At 44.8% G+C, this 18337-nt stretch overlaps 1 protein-coding gene across 1 annotated transcript; it reads left to right on the top strand.

Annotated features, from left to right (window-relative positions):
- Nucleotides 1-1696: 1696 nt before the first annotated feature.
- On the top strand, nt 1697-17971 carry IBSP (integrin binding sialoprotein). The gene is made up of 7 exons (XM_074992001.1): nt 1697-1750; nt 5388-5452; nt 5584-5634; nt 5748-5819; nt 9913-9987; nt 15216-15305; nt 17063-17971. Exons 2-7 carry the CDS (start codon nt 5399-5401, stop codon nt 17636-17638), a joined length of 918 nt encoding a protein of 305 aa, XP_074848102.1. The 5' UTR covers nt 1697-1750; nt 5388-5398; the 3' UTR covers nt 17639-17971.
- The last annotated feature ends 366 nt before the right edge of the window (nt 17972-18337 follow it).

Raw genomic sequence — 18337 nt, 5'->3', positions numbered from 1 at the left:
AAGTACTAAAACAGATGAATGTAGCCTCTTTGCCAGATATCACAACCCACACAGTGTGACTACCACACTGGGATACCAGACATGTTAGGCCAGTCAGTTCTTAAGTGCTCCTCACTGTTTATTGTAAGGTTAGCCTTTGGTCTGAGACAAACCAGGACTGAAGTGTTTCAGGACTATAAAACTGAGCCCAGACAGTGCTTTGATGAAAGACCACCAATGACCAGTTAGAGGCTGTTGGAAATGGCATTAATACCTTGTAGGCATTCATTTACCCTGTGAGTCAGTAAAGGACCAGTACTCCAGACATGGTGTTAAGGGACAGCACTGCAGTAGGTGGCATCTTTCAGAGGAGCCAGGAAATTAAGGTCCTAACCACTTGTGGTCATAGATCTGAAGGCTCTTCTTCAGGAGAATGGTTATTATCCTTGGTGTCCTGACCAAATTCTCTAACCTGAGTAACTACATTCTGCCTATTTCACTCCTCCCTGGTACTTTCAATTGCATAAGCTATTTTTCACATTAGGTTCTATACAGCTGTTTAGCTTTGTGGTACACCAGTAAACAAGTGCCACATTTCACCTGAGAACTGATTGCTTTTCATTACTGGTTGCACCTCTCTGATCCAGAACCCTCCAGACCTCAGGGGGCCTGAATGAGGGATTTTTGCCAGGCCAGGGGAGGTGCATGCCCCCCTCAGTACCTGGCTGCCCCCACTGGCCTGCCACAGTGGGCTCCCTGGCTCCACACAGGATGGCAGGGGGACACCAGCACCCAATTCCATGCCAGGCTTCTGGGGGATGCTGGCACCCTGGTCTTGGCCCCCCTTTCGGTCTGCTGGGGGATGCTGCCTCATGTTCCAGCACTGCTGCCCCCTACAGGGCCTCCTGTAGTCCAGCTGGGCTTGCCCTCCTGCCCTGGTGCTCTGGGCCAGGAGCAAACTTCATCCTGCCAGACAAGGGATGTTGCCAGACCAGAGAATGCTGGGTTTTGGAGGTACAACCTGTAGTGGGTCAAATGATCTCTGTGTAAAGTGCTTTGTACTCTTTGAATTGAAAAGCTCTCTCTATATACATTGTATGGTATCCAAAGATTATAAATGCTAACAGTTTTCTTCCTTTCATTCTACAGAGCAGTCAAATGGGTCAGATTCTCCAAAGGCATAAAGTGGCATAATTATGGCAAGGATCTGGCTTCATATCATATATATATTGTATTTAATTCACATTAATGAGCTATATGTATGAAACTATGGACCTAATAGTCCCCTCACACTAATCTTGAACAAGGCTGATACTGGAGCCAAAAGAGAAAAGAATCAAGTCACTTGTGTTTGCCACTTATTTTGTATATAACATTCCCCTCCCACCCAAAAAAAAGAAAGTTCTTAAAACAGTGTTCCCAATATTTGTTTTTTTTAATTTCTATCCAGAACATTATTATACATCTCAGCATCCAAACCCTTCATCTCACCCGAGACCTTTAATCAAATCAAATGATGCAAATCCCTTGACACTAGACCAGAGTTTTATGTTTATAAACTAAATCTGTGTCTAGCAAAACAGTGACCTTGTGAGGGGTTTATGGTGAGAGTCTACTTGCTGACATCACACAGGCAAGGTGACGATTGGCTACTGGAGGGTAAAAAGAGAGATTATATATTCCAGCAGGATGACAGTGAGCAAACAGAACTATTACATCTGTGTCCACTGACTTCGCTTAACTAGCCTGTATACTTCAGGACTGCAAACCGGTAAGATTTCATATATTTAGTTTATTTATACGTTGTATAAATTGAAACAGAGCAGCTATTTTTTCACCTGCTTTTCTAATTTGTTGATGCTCTACTTCTAACTGCATTACAAAATTATGCTTTGTTTATAAAGAAGGTATGATTTTACAGTCTGATTGTTGAGATAAAGCTGAATTAAAGGGTAACTTGATTGTGCTATACCCATTAAAACTCATCAGCCACTCCAAAATGAGATAGAAAATGTGAAAAAGTAAAAATTTAATAAGTGAACAAAATCTGTACTGAACAACTCAAGAAAACTCCTGACTCTATTCTAAACTTTAATACAGCATGGGGAAATTTGCAGAATGGAAGAAACAGAGTTTTTCACAGCTTAAAAAATTAATACAACTTATGTTGTTACAAACTTAAACATAGAAATGACCCCAAAGACAGAATTTTTAGGAATGATAGTTAATATATTACATAGAGGTTTAATTTGCAATTTTGGGGCCAGATCATCAGTTGGTATGAATCAAGGTAAGTTCACTGATGTCCACAGAGCTACACTGATGTACATCAGCTCATGACCTGACACCTCTCAGTGTCTTAATGAAATAAGCAGTTGTGCAAGTTCTGGATATTTGTGCTTTCAGGAGCTGTGATTATCTTCTTCCAAAGATAAATCTGCAATTCAGTGAAGAATCATGATAATCATGTTAGAACCAAAATCAGTCCACTGCAAGTTCTGAAATGGCATGGACTACAGCGTAGCTGCACCTACTTGCACAGAGTCTGAATTTGGTTCCTAGTGTTTAGAGGTTTCTGACTTACTTTTACTGGAGTAGAAGAATTGGGGAACTAGAGAACTGGATGGGTTGGAGTAGGAGTCTGGAAAGATGCTGAATTAATACTACGTGACTTAAAATGCAAACAAAGGATTAGTTCACAAAGAAAAAACTGACTGAATATTGTCGACAAACTATTTGGTAAATGAATCACAAACAGAGAAACAAGGCTAAATTCATCATATAATTTAACTGCAATGAAGTAGACATGCTCTGGGGCAGATATGGGCAATAACTTGTGCTGGGGTCCACTCCAAGAACATAGTAGGTGGTCAAGGGCTTCATTCTTATATGTTAGAGGAGGTGAGTGGTCTTGGATGAAGGCCAAGTGCAGAAGGGAACATGGGGTAGGGGACTGGGATGCAGTGGAAGGTATGGGGTCTGGGAGAGAGTTTCAGTACAGGAGAGGATTCTGACTTGGGGGAGAAGTACAGGAAGGGTGCAGGAACTGGGAGGAAAATGTGACTAGGGGCAGGCATTCAGGGGAGGGTGCAGAGGATTTGGGTTGTGGCCTGGGGGAGGCAGTTGGAGAGAGGAGCAGGGTGGGTGCCAGGTGCATGTTCTGGCTGGGAGGAGCTCTCGGCCAGCAGCCCAGCGGGATGCTGGGGCAGGCTTTTCTGCTTGACAGCCCCCTCCCCTGTACACACACCACACAAAACAGTCAGGTGCTGGGGCCATGTATGAAAACTGGCCAATGGAAGCTGCCTAGCTTGTGCTTGCGGAGCATACAGCGTGCAAAAGCCTCACCACCCCCACCCAGGGGCACACGGCAAACAAATGCACATAGCCCCAGCAGCTGGCAGCTTAGAGTAGTGTGGGGCCACAACAGACAGGGACCCTCCTGAGGGTCCGGCTGGGCCATAGGATATTGGTGATTCAGAGTACCGTGACAGGTCAGATTCAAATATCTGGTGGGCTGGATGTAGCCCATGGGCCATATTTTGCCTACCCCTGCTCAAGGAGTATGTCTATATGAGGGGTGGCTAACCAGTTAGAGGCTAAGAGCCAAAATAGCCGTGGATAGAGTGCAAAGAGCCATGTACTATATATTTATTTTCATCTATCTGTTTAGATCAGTGTTTCCCAAATGGTGATCCACACTAGACACAGCTCTTTCAAAAGCAAACCTCATCTTCAAAAGAACCCAAAAATACGCTTTCAAAAGAATATGCAAATTAGGCACCAGATATGTAAATCTACACCTCATTGGCATTTTCAGGTTGCCTCATTTGCATGCCTCTTTTGAAAGAAGAATGCTTGTGTAGACACAGCCAATGGGTTTAATGGCTGGCAGGGCAGCGGGAGGAATCTGAATGGTTAAATCAACTAAGTTTAGTTCTGTTATTTCAGTAGTGGCAGGGGAGGGAGCCACAGAGAGCCGCTCACTTGCCAAGTAGCTGGCGTGCATGAAATGGGGGCAGGCTAAAGGGGGCCAATGGCTATCCACAAGGAGAGCCAGACAGGCCCTATGGTTCCTGCATTGTCCTTGCCTTTCATTGGCTGTGACTGGCCTATCATGTTGCCATAGGGTGGCCAATGAAATCAGGTTCTCAGGGTCAGAGTTGGAGGAGCAGTGGTGGCTAAGGTAGGTTTGTCCGCCATGTTGGGTGAGTAATGGGAACAGCTAACTCGGGCAGAGTTTGTTCAGGCAGGGTTAGGCTTGGGGCCTCTTTAGGTGGATGGGTTAGTCCCATGGACTGGTTTGGGGCTGAGGTAGGTTAACCGGAGGATGTGGGGGCAGGTTTAGGGCTGAGAGGGGTTAAGCCATACATAAGACCGTTTTTAGGGGTTCTGGAAAATTCTTTCAAGTTTAAAAGGGGTCTGTGGCCAACTAAAAATTGGGAAACACTGATCTAGACAGATAGATAAAAATAAATATATAATACATGGCTCAATGCCCTCCCTCTGCCCCAGAGCCAGACATCCCCAGTGCCCCCTGCTCTAACCCAATGCACCCACCCTCCTCCAAAACCAGGTACCCCCAGTCTCCCTGCTCTAACGCCAATGCATCCACCCCTCCCCCTGAGGCAGGCACCCCCAGCCCCTTGGCTCTAACCCAATCCCCCACCGTCCCCCAGACCCAGGCACCTCCAGCTCCCCCACCACACACACTCTTTCTTACCCAATGCCTGGAACTCACTAGAGCTGCCACCACTGCTGCTGCAACAAGATTCTCCCTCCAAGCACTGGGGCATGTGCACAGAACAGCAGCAAATACTCCCAGCGCCGGGCTCCGAGCAGGAGCCACATTTCATTGCTCAAAGAGCTGCGTGCTGCTTGAGAACTGTGGGAGGACTACCCTGGTCTATACTGTGGCTGGAAATGAGCCTCCCAGCCTGGGTACACAGATTTGTACTAAATCTACTCTAATTAGCATGCTAAAGATAGCAGCATAGGTATTGTAGTAGCCTGACCTGCTGGCCCTAAGTCCATGCCCTTCCAACTGAGGATCAGGTGGCTAGCCCTTTCCATTGCCTGTGCACTAGATCCGTGGTGTGTTTGGGAGTACGCTGTCTCAAGCAGTGTTAGCATATGTCTATCTTGGCTGGCCCCCATCTGTAGTTTAGCCATACCCTAAGTGCCATATTCAATGGCAGAAATAATTGTATTTCAGTGTTGAAGGATCTTCTCTGTGTCTATCTCCATACAGCTATATTTCACAGGTGCACACATGTGCTCCAGGTCTTTATCCAAATGTCACTGAAGTATATTTCTAGCTGCATTTCATTATCCCAAGAGCTCCTTTGCTGCATGGAAGTTTCATAAATGTGATGTAAATATACTAACATTACCCTTCTTGTTACTTCCAGAAAATACAACAATGAGGACTGCAATTGTCTTTATCTGCCTTTTGGGAATAGCCTGTGCTTTTTCAGTAAGTGGCTCCAACAATTGATGACTCTTATAGACCATTTATGAGACACTAGAATGCCACTTTCGAGTGACATAGCCTTGCTGTTGTTTTTAAGTAGGAGAACCATTCATTAACATACCCTTTTCCAACAGGCAAAGAGCTTCCGTAGAAGAGCAAAAGCAGACGACTCGGAAGAAAATGCGGTATGGTATCACTCTTGTGGGACTACTTTAGTATATTAGAATTATGCTCTCTTGTTACTGAAGCTCAATACCTGAAAACCAACATTGATTTTTCCCCCCCACTTTTTCACTAGGTTTTCAAGAACAGACATCACTATTATTTTTACAGATATGCCTTTGTGTATCCACCACTAAGAAGAATACAGGTAAAAGTTGTTTCCTGAACATTACCCATTTCATTAAGATCCATATACATAACAGAGATCCCTACTGGACAGAAATGATTGTCCATTTCAGATGATTTAAAGTTATTTGGAACAAATCACATATATTTGAATTCAGCTTTGGCAGAAGTTGGAATTGACATCACCTGAAAGCTATGGAGTTAAACTCATTTGCACAGAACTGAATTTGACCCAGGGTGTTCCCAAAACAGTTAGGGATGCTAACTGATGCTCATTCAGATGGGTGAGCCTAATATACCTCAAGAGCCTGCAATTCTCTTAAATTATTTTTTGGAAATATGAAAATTCCTCTATATAGTTTAAAATGAGCAAAATGAATTATTGACTTATACAGGTTGAACCTCTCTCATCTGGCACCCTCAGGATCTGAGTGGTGATGAATGAGAAAATTTGCCAGACCACAGGAGGTTAATATTTTCTAGCAAAGTACCAACACTTCCCTAAGATTACTGGGCTCTTGGAAGACATTTAAGGGTAAATTACAGCTAAATAATAACACAGAACATGGAAACCCAGGAGTGATGGCTGTAAACAAACTTTGCGGGACCATGGAAAACTTGGCTACACCCATGATACATGGTCATTCGGCTAACCAAAATCACGTCAAATTAGGGATGTTGCCAAATGAGAGAGTTCCCTATTAGAGAGGTTCAACCAGTATTAAGATTTTACAAACAAATAACCTATGGGTGAAATCCCCTCATGGAACTCAATGGCAAAAATCCCCTGGACTTTAACAGGGCTAAGACATCATCCCAAATTTTTTTTTTCTGGCCAAAATGAAACTGTATCATCTATGATTTAGAGCAGAGACGGGCAATAATCTTTGATGGGGCCTCTGAAAGTATGTGGTCTCCTCCATGTTAATGGAGGGGGTGTGGACTTTGAGATGTCAAGGTTCAGTCTTTGGTATTTTCCTGCCACAGCAACACACATTTTTGGCACCTGCCTAATGGCTGAGTTGAAAACAATAAACACACACACACACAAAAGGCTGAGTCAATCAAATAAACAGCAGCAAAACCAAAACAAAAAGAGGAATGAGCAATGTGGTGCCCCTAGATGTTGGCATCCAGAGCCCCACCCCTGGCTGCCCACCCCATTGGCTGGTCTTGCTTGTTCACAGTTGACCATGGGCTTGGCTGACATTCAGAAACACGTGTGGAAATTACTCAAGCACCTCTCTTTCTTTTTGGGAATATCCCCTGAACTGGGAGCTTCTGCACGTAACAGAGAAGAACCAGTAAATTCCCTAAGAATTCCCACCGTATCTTCGCAGTTTTTTAGGCTGTCGCAGCGGAAGGGTGACCTTCTTTTAAAAGAGACCCCGTGTCATACAAAATAAAAGTAATTACACTCACTTAAAAAATAAACAAAGGCACTTAGTGCCCAGACTTTATGGGGACGGCATTTTGCATGACGGGACTGTCAAGAACGGGACATCAGTTACCTTGGTATGGCCTCTGGAAATAGAATGTGCTGGCTCAGAGTTGCAGGAAAGCAGTGTGTGTAATTGCATAACGCATCGCACAGAAAAGGAGGTCCCGTTGGAAGAAGTCATTTAGTTAATAACTGAAATATATAAAAGAAATGGCAGAAATAACTATAGGCTTTTTTTTTAAAGTAGCAGCCTGAAATTATTTTTCATGAACTGAACATCTATTGCTTTTGACTGGAATGCAGCCGGATGCAGAGGCACAAGCACAGATTTCCTCTGAAGCTAGAAATGGTCTCAATGGATGCTTTCTGAAGCTCAGTGGTTTGGCATGTTCCTGTGGTACAAAGATAATTTTGTAGGGACCTGTCTCCAGCTGTCTCTCAAAACATCAGAATCCTGTGAGCCTAGCTACGCCTAGTTATGCTAAACTCAAATGCCAACGTACAGAAGATACAAGCTCGAAGGCCAAACATGCTTGTGGGTTTCCTGGATGTCCATATACCTTTCTTCTACCCACCCCCAGAACAAAGATGAAAGTAGGCTGGTGTGCCACACTGTGCCATGCATCTGACAAAGCCGGTCTTTGCTCACAAAAGCTTATGCTCCAAAATATCTATTAGGCTATAAGGTGCCACAGGACTTCTTGTTGCACTGGCAAGAAAAGAGCTAGCGCTGGGGGGGGGGCACATGCTCCCAGCCAAGTACCCACTGGCTTTTGGTGGGGCTTCCAGCCTGCCCTGCTGGCCCCTCACCCTGCTGGCAGGATGGAGCACAGGCACATGCCATCCCTGAGGCGTGCGCTCCTTGGAGGGTCGGGGAAGGGAGCAGCAAGGTCTTTGCACATCACTACCATTGCCTATGTACAGCGCTCCTCACAGCCACAGTTCCTATTGGCTGGGAACAGGAGCAGCACAGGGCAGGGACCAGATAACGGACCACAACCGGCACTACTCCAGCCATGAGCCCCTCTGTCCACACCCATACATACACCAGCCCTCTGTCTTGAGCTCTTGTGCATTCCCCAACTCCCTGCCCTGACTCCCGCTTCTCCCAGCTCTGTCCCCCAAGTGCCACAACACCATATCCTGAATCCTGCATCCGCACACACCTCATCTCCCACTCTGAGCCCTCCCTCATGACTCCAAAGGGAGGTTGTAATACACCAGTAGCTGTAAGAAATGTAAGTATCAGACAGGTACCTGTGTTAGTCTATTTGCAAAATCAGCAAGGAGTCCTGTGACACCTTAAAGCCTAACACATTTATTTGCATCCAATGAAGTGGGATTTTGTCCATACAAGCTTATGACCAAATAAATCTGTTTGTCTTTTAAGGTGTTACAGAATCATGGGGCTGGAGGAGATGTCAGGAGGTTATCGAGTCCAGCCCCATGCCCAAAGCAGGACCACCCTAACTAAATCATCCCGGCCAGGACTTAAAACCTCTAGGGATGGCGATTCCACCACCTCTCTAAGTAACTTATTCCAGTGTTTCACCACCCTCCAGTGAAACAGTTTTTCCTAATATCCAACCAAGACCACCCTCACTGCAACTTGAGACCATTGCTCCTCATTCTGCCACCTGTCACTTACTGAGAACAGCTTCTCTCCATCCTCTTTGGAACTTCCCTTCAGGTAGTTGAAGGCTGCTATCAAATCTTTTCTTCTGCAGACTAAACGAGACTCAGCCTCTCCTCATAGGTCACGTGCTCCAGCCTGCTAATCATTTTTGTTGCCTTCTGCTACACCCTATCCAATGAGCCCATATCCTTTCTGTAGCTGGGGGGCTCAGAACTCGATGCTATACTCCAGATATGGCCTCACCAGTGCTGAATAAAGGGAAGTAATCATTTATCTAGATCTGCTGGAAATGGAAATTAGGAAAAACTTTCTAACAGCCAGGGAGGTTAAGCATGGGAATAAATTGCCTAGGGAGGTTGTGGACTCTCCATCACTGGATATATTTAAGGGCAGCTTAGACAGACATCTATCAGGGATGGTCGAGAGAGTACTTGCTCCTGTAGTGAGAACAGGGGACTGGATTCAATGACCTCTCAAGGTCCCTTTCAGTTCTAGTGTTCTATGTTCTAGTGTTCTGTTCCATGATTGCGTAGCAGTGGTGTGCTAGCTGGCTTCTGGGCTCCACCCCAAAGGCCGCTCTCATTCACTAGCGTGCATGCATATAATCAGGCCTTTGGAATGAAAGGCATTATCCACATCAGCCGCATTTTGTGAAAGAACATTCTCTGCTGAGAAACTGCTAGAAACCTCAGTATAACTGTGATTAGATGCACGCCCCTCTCAAGGTTCCATTGACTTTGCAAACTCTTCTCCACGTGACTCTCTGGCAATCCGTACATCACAAGGTTCATGTTCATCATGACAAGATCACCTGAATCCTTTAAACAGTCTGGCTAACCTTATAGATCAGTTACCCCTGCAGAATATTTACTGTATTTTATATGCAACCCTCAGAAACATACACACACAAGCTTTGCTTGGAGCTACATGCATACTTTTCGGGTGCTGATTTCCGCCTTACAAGTGTGCACATATTGTGTCTTTTGCATAATTTGGAAGCACATGAAAGGAAATGTTCACAATATTCTCCTTTCTCAGGGCAGTGACTCATCAGAAGAAGAGGGTGGAGAAGGCGACAGCTCAGACGAGGAGGAGGAAGGGGAAGAAGAAGAGGTATGTAACTTGTGTGGCCATTTTAAAAACAAAAGTAGTACGGGATGAACCTCTAAAAGCCAGTACTCTCTTGTCTGGCAACATCCATAGTCTGGCAGGACTGTGGGTAATGCAGGACTAGAGCATTCTTGGGCTGGGGTTGGACTCACATCTGCAGGGCAGGGGCTGGGGCCAGAGCAGTGGCTGGCAACCTGGCCAGGGCCACAGCTGGATCCCCTGCTGGCCCCACTGCAGTGCAGGGCTGTGGCCAGGGGTTCCCACCACAGCATAGGGATGAAGCCAGAGCCTTGTGGCAGCCCCAGGAGTGCAGGGCCAGAGCCCCGTGGCAGCCCAGGGACTCGAGAGTCCTGGAGGAGCCAGAGGTGGAGGCCACCTGAGGCCAAAGCCCTGGATATCCCTTGGTCTGGCAAATTCTGTCATTCAAGACCTGACAGGTCCCAACCATGCCAGAAAAGGGAGACACAACCTGCCTGAAAGAAAAGGAGATTGTTTAGTAGTCTGGTCTCTGCAAATGGTCAGGATTGCTCACTGCTCACAGGTTTACATCCTGGACTGCTGCTGTGTGTTTAAGCCCTAATTCATCTTGTCTTTTAAGGGAGTAGTCTTTGACACAAAGGCCAGATTTTCTGGTTCCAAAGCTTTAGAAATAGGCAGGGCTTGATAAAATTACTTCAGGTCCAAAATTCGCTTCAGGCCCAAGAAGGTGAAATGCTTGCATTATTTAGCCAGTCAATAGTGCCCTTCATCTAAGAACCCCTTTGAAAGAGCACATTATAAACATTTTGCTACAGGTAAGCGTTGTTAGCCTTTTACAAAGGGGTAGACTGAGGTACTATGTGGAAAGCCCTGCTTAACACTTAGACCATAGCACTAAGTTTACTGCATTTAGATCAGGATAATAGAAATTTAACATCTGTGGAGAACTGTGGATCTAAACACTTTCCTTAGGGAGTAGATCCTTTGCTGATGTAAATCTGCAAAGCTCCATTGACACTCATGCAACTTTGCCACTTTACACTCGCTGAGTATCTGACCCTGTGTCCAGTTCTTTTGGCTGTATGTGTTTGTATGGTAGTTTATGTATAGCAATATGCAGTCTTTTGCACAGTTCTTTGGTTTGGTGATTCATCAGCCCTTATTTTACCTACATAAATGTTGTTGCACTTACTGGCACACACAGAGTCCAGCAACCTAAACCTTAAGGGAATAAAGTGATCAAGAAACTAGGAATAACTCATAAAACAATTCCATCAATACAGGAAAGGAACAGACTACAGAGAGTGTGTCTATCACATTACCAGGGAACGTGTTTGCAGTATTGGGAGTTAAGCATCCTCCCACATTGCTATTTACCTTCTAGATTGTGTTGGCTACTTCAAAACTGATTTTGGTGTAATACTATTATTGGAAATGCCTATTTTGACCCAGACAGACGGTAATAGCTTCTTGCTACCATTGTGGTCTGTTGGGCAAATGTGTGCTTACAAGACACTATTCTATTTATAACACTGAATTTTTGGCCTGTTATGGGTAACAATTATATCATTATATGTATTGTGCTTGCCTGGCTTTCCACACACTTCTATACTACACATAAGTGTTAATGACACAAGTATATAGAGAAAGAGATGTGTTGTACATCTAAATCTACATTCTGAAACTGAGCATAGGATTTTATTTTCCCATATTTAGGGTTAACTCCTGAGCATGCTCTAAGAATGCATGAAGCCAAAAGGCAGCTGAATAATCCATGTGTCAGGTTCATGGGAAGCAATCATTGTCTGACCGCTTTGTGTGTGGAGCAATGGGGGAAGCACAAACAACACAGGGTAATGTCACTACACAAAGCACAAATCTACAGGATTGAAACCACACAGGCAGGAGGACAAGCAATGGGCTTTACCCCACTCCCCTCATGTTCATAGCATGTATTAATAGCTGTGGCCCAGCTAACCAGAATCTGCATCTTGTAATTGTTTAGGTGTGAATGATAAAACAACTCTTTCAGGAAAACCCATGTCCTGTCTAATTTAAACCCTCTTGCCCACCCACCCCCCAAAAAATTCAACTTCTCCTTTAAAGTGCTCTTATTTGTAACTCCAAAATCTCCTGTGGATTTTGTTTACATAATTTGAAGTTTCAAATAGTCATTTCTGAAGTGAACCAAAATGGCTTGAAGAACCATCGTCTTTATTCTCAATTTTAACCCCCCTGCTTTCCAGGCTCAGACAATTCAGTGGCAGATTTTTATCCTTAAAGACAGTGAAAAGAAAGATTTTTTTTTTTAAATGAAAAGGCCAAACCTCAGCAATGACTAAATAAAAGCTTAACTGTAATAATTATTTGATTAGCTCCAGGACCACCTTGGATTTCTACTCTGTATATAGTCAATCATGCCATACAATTTGGTGGCTCTTTCAACAAAGTGGAAAATAACTAAGTTTTAACTTCACAGTGCGCTTGGAAGGTGTGTGCAAAACTACGAGAGGAAAATTGAGCCAGGCCTGCCAGAGACATTACTAAAAGAGCCAGCACGAGCCCCCATGTATCTATCTCCCATTTAAGAAATAGGTTTCTCTTTTCTCAGTTACAGCCTGAATGCCCTCAGTAGCCTCAGAGGTCAAACGTGCTAGTAACCAACTGAGCACTAAAATTATACACTCTTCAGTCCACATTGCCAGGAAGCAGACCATCCCTAGACCGTAATTTTATTTTTACCTCCCCAGAAGAAATATACCTCTCATAGAACTAGGTTGACCATCTGTCCCATTTTGGGTGGAACAGCCCCATATTTTGGATGCCATCCCAGCACCACCATTTATTTTGCCAAAGGGGCTAATTGCCCCATATTCCACTTTTTTTACTAGCTGCCCGCCTTCTCCCAGCTGGGGGAGCCAGAGCCAGACGTGCATGGCAGCACAGCTACCGCCTGACGTCCCATGGCTGTGGGGAGCCAGGAGCTTTGCTGGTCCAAGTCACTCCCAGCACAGGGGGAGGATAGCTCACTGGCTTGAGCACTGGCCTGCTAAACTCAGGGTTGTGAGCTCAATCTTTGAGGAGGCCATTTAGGGGTCTGGGGCAAATAGACTGAGAAAAAAACATGTTCAGGCATGGTGCTTGGTCCTGCCAAGAGGACAGGAGACTGGACTTGATGACCTCCCAACTCTATGAGATGTGTGGCATCCACCCCTGCTAGAGTAACCATCTGTCTCTGTTTTGGCCAGGACAGCATCATTCCCCTGCATACCATATTTGGCAAGGGGAGATATGGTCACCCTACTGACAGTTTTTTCAAAAATCTATTTGCCCCAGATCCTTAAATGGACTCCTCAAGGACTGAGCTTACAATTCTGGGTTTAACAGGCAAATGCTCAAACCACTGAGCTATCCCTCTTGCTTTTAGCAGCCCTTTTAGTAGCCTGAATAGATTGATATACAGCTGTTTTATTGCCGTGTGTTAGAGATAAAGAACATATCTCCAAAGTCAGTCTGGCGTAAGTTGGCCCTCATATCATTTTTATTTGTTCATTACTATTTTTCAAGCTTTCCTCTCTACTGCTTTACCATTGTGTCTCTATGGCTACATCTGCAACAGAGGGTTTTCTTGCCAAAACTTGGCACTTCTGCCGACAACCTTCTGCCTCTCCGTGACGATGAATAATGCCTTTGTTAATCGTTTCTGTCAACAGAAAAGCTGTGTGGACATTCCAGGGGGCTCTCTGTCAACAGAAAAAGCTTCCAGTTCACTGGGCAGCCCTGTTTGCTTAGCTTCCGGTGACAGCTGTTCTGGTGAGAGAGTGGCTAGGCAGTCTGGCCACTATCTGGCAACAGAGCAGATTGCTGCTTTTGTGTGTGGACACAAACTGTTGACAGAGGTTTTGTCAGAAGATCTCTTCCAACAGTAACTCCTGTTGACAGATTGCTGCAGTGCAGACGTAGCCTCTTTGTTTTCATACTTCCTAACAACCTGCAGTCCTGTAGCACCTTAAAGATTAACAGATTTATTTATTAGGGCAAGATTCTTTCCTGGGAAAGAGCCCTTCCCTGTCTGCCTCCCTTCTGAAAGCTCATTTCCTAATTAATAAATCTGTTGTTTTTGCGCTTGTTTTTCGTGAAGCTGCAGGCTAACCCAGCTACTCCACTGAGACTACCTAACAACTTAATTGACTTTACATTCTGTTTCTTCACTGGTATGTTTTCATCTTCTCCCTTTTCCAGAGACACTCCACAGAAAAGCAGAAATGTCTGAGTTCAAATGAAACTTATCTGGGTGCAGAACATCTCTACTTCAAAGCTTAATTTGGTTCTTTCAAATGATAGACTTTGTTATTCAAAGAACCAAAACAAACATTCCGCTTTAGTTGCTGAAGTTTAATTACAAAGGAAGGATGGGACTAGTTTTGGTTTTCATTGAACTCTCCAAACAATATCCCTGGGAGAAAATACAAAACCAAAAGGCGTCCGAATTTTCTGAGCAGAGTTCTTTGCGAATGGAATCATAGTGGTCAGTTAGAGGGTCTCTATATTAAGATACGGTCGGTGCTGTGAAAAATGTTGGAAAAACCTGAGCTCGAGAGACAGAAAACCAAAAGTGGTTCCAATTGTTCACACAAACCCAGAGTCTTACTTGAACAGTTCATTATGTAATTATAGTTACTTCATGCACTGTAGCTATAACTGCTTGTACATTTTGGGTTGCAAGTGCTTAGGCTTTTTTGCACATGCAACTAACTGCATACATGTAGATTGATAGCTTAGCCAAAGGGCTTACATTTTACCATAGAGATACACAATTTCATGTGCAAATATGATTACTATATGGCCAGCTGTGCATGCTGATACTAACACCTCAGGTATCTTCTTTTAAAATGTCTCCATAAGCCCAAACCGTCCTCTACCTCGTTACTAAATTTGTACTTCTAAATTTGTTTTTCACAATAATTTCCTCTTGCCAATAATAGGATTTGTGTGCATACTCACGTTTTAAGCTGCTGTTGAAAACAGAACCCTAAAATTATTTGCACTTGAACTTCACAGCTAAGGCACAAATTCAGGATTCTTTGTTGTTCCTGCAAGGATTGGCATTACTGAATCCTAAGAAACAGTGCTTTCCTTCAAGGGAATTCTTTCTATTGAAATGTTTACTGCTGACATGATGGGGTTATTTTTATATCTCTGTCCAAAACAAAAACAGTCCCAGTGACCAGTGTCATGTAATATCTTGGCAGAAGCAGTCAAATGAAGGAAACAATGGAGAGAATGAAGGTGAAGGAACTACTACGGAGACTCCCACTGGAAAGACGACTGTAGCCAACCAGGTCAGTGGTACAGGAGAAACCAAAATCCCTCAGAAGGTAATATTTACAGCCCTCCCACAAATGAAACTGCCCGCCTCCTCCGTTAGGCAGCGCCCAGTCTAGACTGGCCCAAGTAATCCCCAAATATATTAAGCTTGATTCTGTGCTCTGCCTTTTTATACTGTTGAAACTCAATGGACTCGTAATTTCTGCTGGAGAATCAGGCCACTAAACACAGTGTAGCTCCTTTTTTTATTAGAAGGTTCCCATTGTTAAACCCCAATTTGTGTCACAATCATAATTATTATGTTAGAAACATTACTGTATAGACCTAGGTCAGGAAAGGGCCCTTGCTATTCTTAGCTGAATCTGCTGGGAGGTAAACATCCTGAATCTCCACAACCATAGCCTGCATCGTCTAGGATCGGGGTGGGGAATTTCCAACCCTTGGTCTGGATCGGGACCACGGCTTGTCTGGAGCCAGACCCTGAGACTTGGAGCTCCCCTGCATGGCATTCGGCCCACGGTGGGGTGGAGGGTTTGGAGCCCCAAGCCTGGGTCAGGCAAGCTGGGGATAGATCCAGACCATGGGTTCTGCCAGCAGGGGAGGAGGGAGAAGGGAGCAGCTCCAGGCTCCACTCACTGCTGCTTGCTGCCGCTTCCCCAGCAGGGGAAGGGGAAGCTTCCTACCACTGCTCTGATTGGCCAGAACTTTTCTTCTCACTTGCTTAGCCCCCCACTGATTTGTTTATGGGTCAGTGGCCCCCTACTGGAAAAAGGTTCCTCATCCCTGATCCAGGTATTACCGGCTCCTTAGCTAGTGTAAGTCAGTGGAGTCAACATCAGATGGGCACAATGCCTTTTCCATGGTTCCCAACTGCACAGGGAGTAATTTATTGAACCTTCTTCCAGAGCGATCATACTGCCGCCCATTGGGCCAGCCAGCTTACTAGCCACTGCATGGATGTGGGTAGAGAGCCAAAACTTTGCTTACTTCTCACCCATTTTGGGATAAATGTGACTGAGCTGCAACTGTGGCCACCCCTTACATGGGCCAAGGGAGAATCAGGGAGAGAATCCATCCTTCCTTCCTCCTACCCATGTGTGGTCCATTACGGGCAAGACATACCACACCTGAAGCACCAGGATCACAAGACATGGCCCCATGTTAAAAGTTTTCAAATAACTGCATCTTTCCCTTGTGTATTTAACCCAGGGGGGTGGCCAACCTGCAGTTCTCAAGCCGCATGTGGCTCTATGAGCAATGAAATGTGGCTCCTGCTCTGAGCCATGTGCCAGGACTATTTACCACCACCCTGCACACACGCCCCACCCCAAGTGTGTGGCAGCAGTGGCTCCAGGGATCGTTTAGTGGGGGAACCTGGCAGGGGGTGGGGTGGGACTGGCTCTGGGGGAAGGGAGGGGGATTGGGTTAGAGTAGAAGGCTGGGGCTGCCTGGCTCTGGGGGAGGGAGAAGGCACTGAGCAACATATTCTCTCTCTCTTACACACACACACACACACACACACACACACACACACACACACACACACACACACACACACACACACACACACACAGATATGAGACAGACAGACAGACACACACACACACACACACACACACACAGATATGAGACAGACAGACAGACAGACAAATATAAATACATAATACCTGGCACTTTGCACACTATCCACAGCAATTTTGGCTCTTAGTCTCTAACTGACTGGCCACCCCTGATTTATCCCTTTGTCAATTGGAACTCTTTTGCCATACAGGAGCAACTCAGCAAAGGTCCCAAGGCTGTTGCAAAGAGCGAAAAGCCTAAACCAGAGGAGAAAGGCAAAGCTCCCCAAAAAGGTGGGAAGAGTGAAGGCTCAGAAGATGAAGAAGACAGCGATGAAAATGAGGAGGAGGAAAACGAAGAGGAGGAGGCAGAAAATGAAAAAGTGGATGAGAATGGCAATGGAGGCAATGGAACCTTCACCAACAGTACGGAGGGAGAGAATGGGACTAGTGGCAACAGTGATGCTCAAGAGGAGGAAGAAAATGAGAATGAAGCAACAACCATCATCCTCACCACCATAGCAGATCAGGTGCTAGATGTCACCACTCCTGCTGAAGATGTAGGTTTTTATGACACCACCACCCCTGAGGATCTGTGGGTTTATGAAAATGGAGAGACCACCACCACGGGCTATGAAAATGGCTATGAAAGCCCAACTGATTATAACGATGGGAGGGAGAATGGGTATCCCCGAGGTGACAACTACAGAACTTATGAAGATGAATACGGCTACTATAAGGGGCAGGGGTATGATGTATATGGCCACGATTACTATTACAATCAATGAACAGCAAGACCATGACTGATGTTATTAATGCTAATACCCTGCATGGCAATTTTTTTCAAAGTTCTCAGGAAGGTGCAGAAAAATGTAACATGATACCTGTAAAAAGGAGGTGGGGGCTCCATCTTTTTAAGGAGTGGCATTACTGCTAGCTACTAAAATGTGCTTGTGGTTAAAGACATGCTTTTGGACGTTATAAATGCTTCTGGGGGTTGTAGATTTTTAATCCTGGTACTGAGGAATAGTGTGTTTCAAGTGGGATTATCAGATGAGTTTCGGTGTATACTATATATTTGCAGTATGTATGTCTATTGTTCATATTAAAGTCAAAATGAATTTCAAAGCAACCTGAATGACCAATGTGCTGTAATTAATAAGAAATGGCAATTGCTCATTTTCCACTAATGGGATCAGATCCTCAGCTGAGGTAAATCAACATAACTGTATTGGAGGCAATGGAGCTACATAGGTTTATATCAGCAGAGGGTCTACTACACTATGTTTTCAGACTGACTTATCTCTATCTTGCCTCCTGCCACAATGCACACAAAGCGCACTGGCAAGAGGAAATGAGGGATTAAAAATAGAATGTCTTCTCTAGACTAACCTCAGAAAAATCCAAGGCACTCTTTTAAGGAATACCCTAGTGACAGATGCATCAGTTTTCTGCTGGCACAACAGTAAGATATGGCACTGACCAGG

The sequence above is a fragment of the Carettochelys insculpta genome, chromosome 4 (assembly GCF_033958435.1).
Source record: "Carettochelys insculpta isolate YL-2023 chromosome 4, ASM3395843v1, whole genome shotgun sequence".
NCBI lineage: Eukaryota > Metazoa > Chordata > Testudines > Carettochelyidae > Carettochelys > Carettochelys insculpta.
This window is presented reverse-complemented; position numbering and strand designations above follow the sequence as displayed.

Bases quoted from the DNA above. Each gene is read 5' to 3' on its own strand.
- IBSP (XM_074992001.1), top strand. From the start codon at position 5,399: ATGAGGACTGCAATTGTCTTTATCTGCCTTTTGGGAATAGCCTGTGCT. The intron at 5,453-5,583 runs GTAAGTGGCTCC...CTTTTCCAACAG, and splicing joins GAATAGCCTGTGCTTTTTCA to GCAAAGAGCTTCCGTAGAAG. The intron at 9,988-15,215 runs GTATGTAACTTG...ATATCTTGGCAG, and splicing joins AGGAAGGGGAAGAAGAAGAG to AAGCAGTCAAATGAAGGAAA.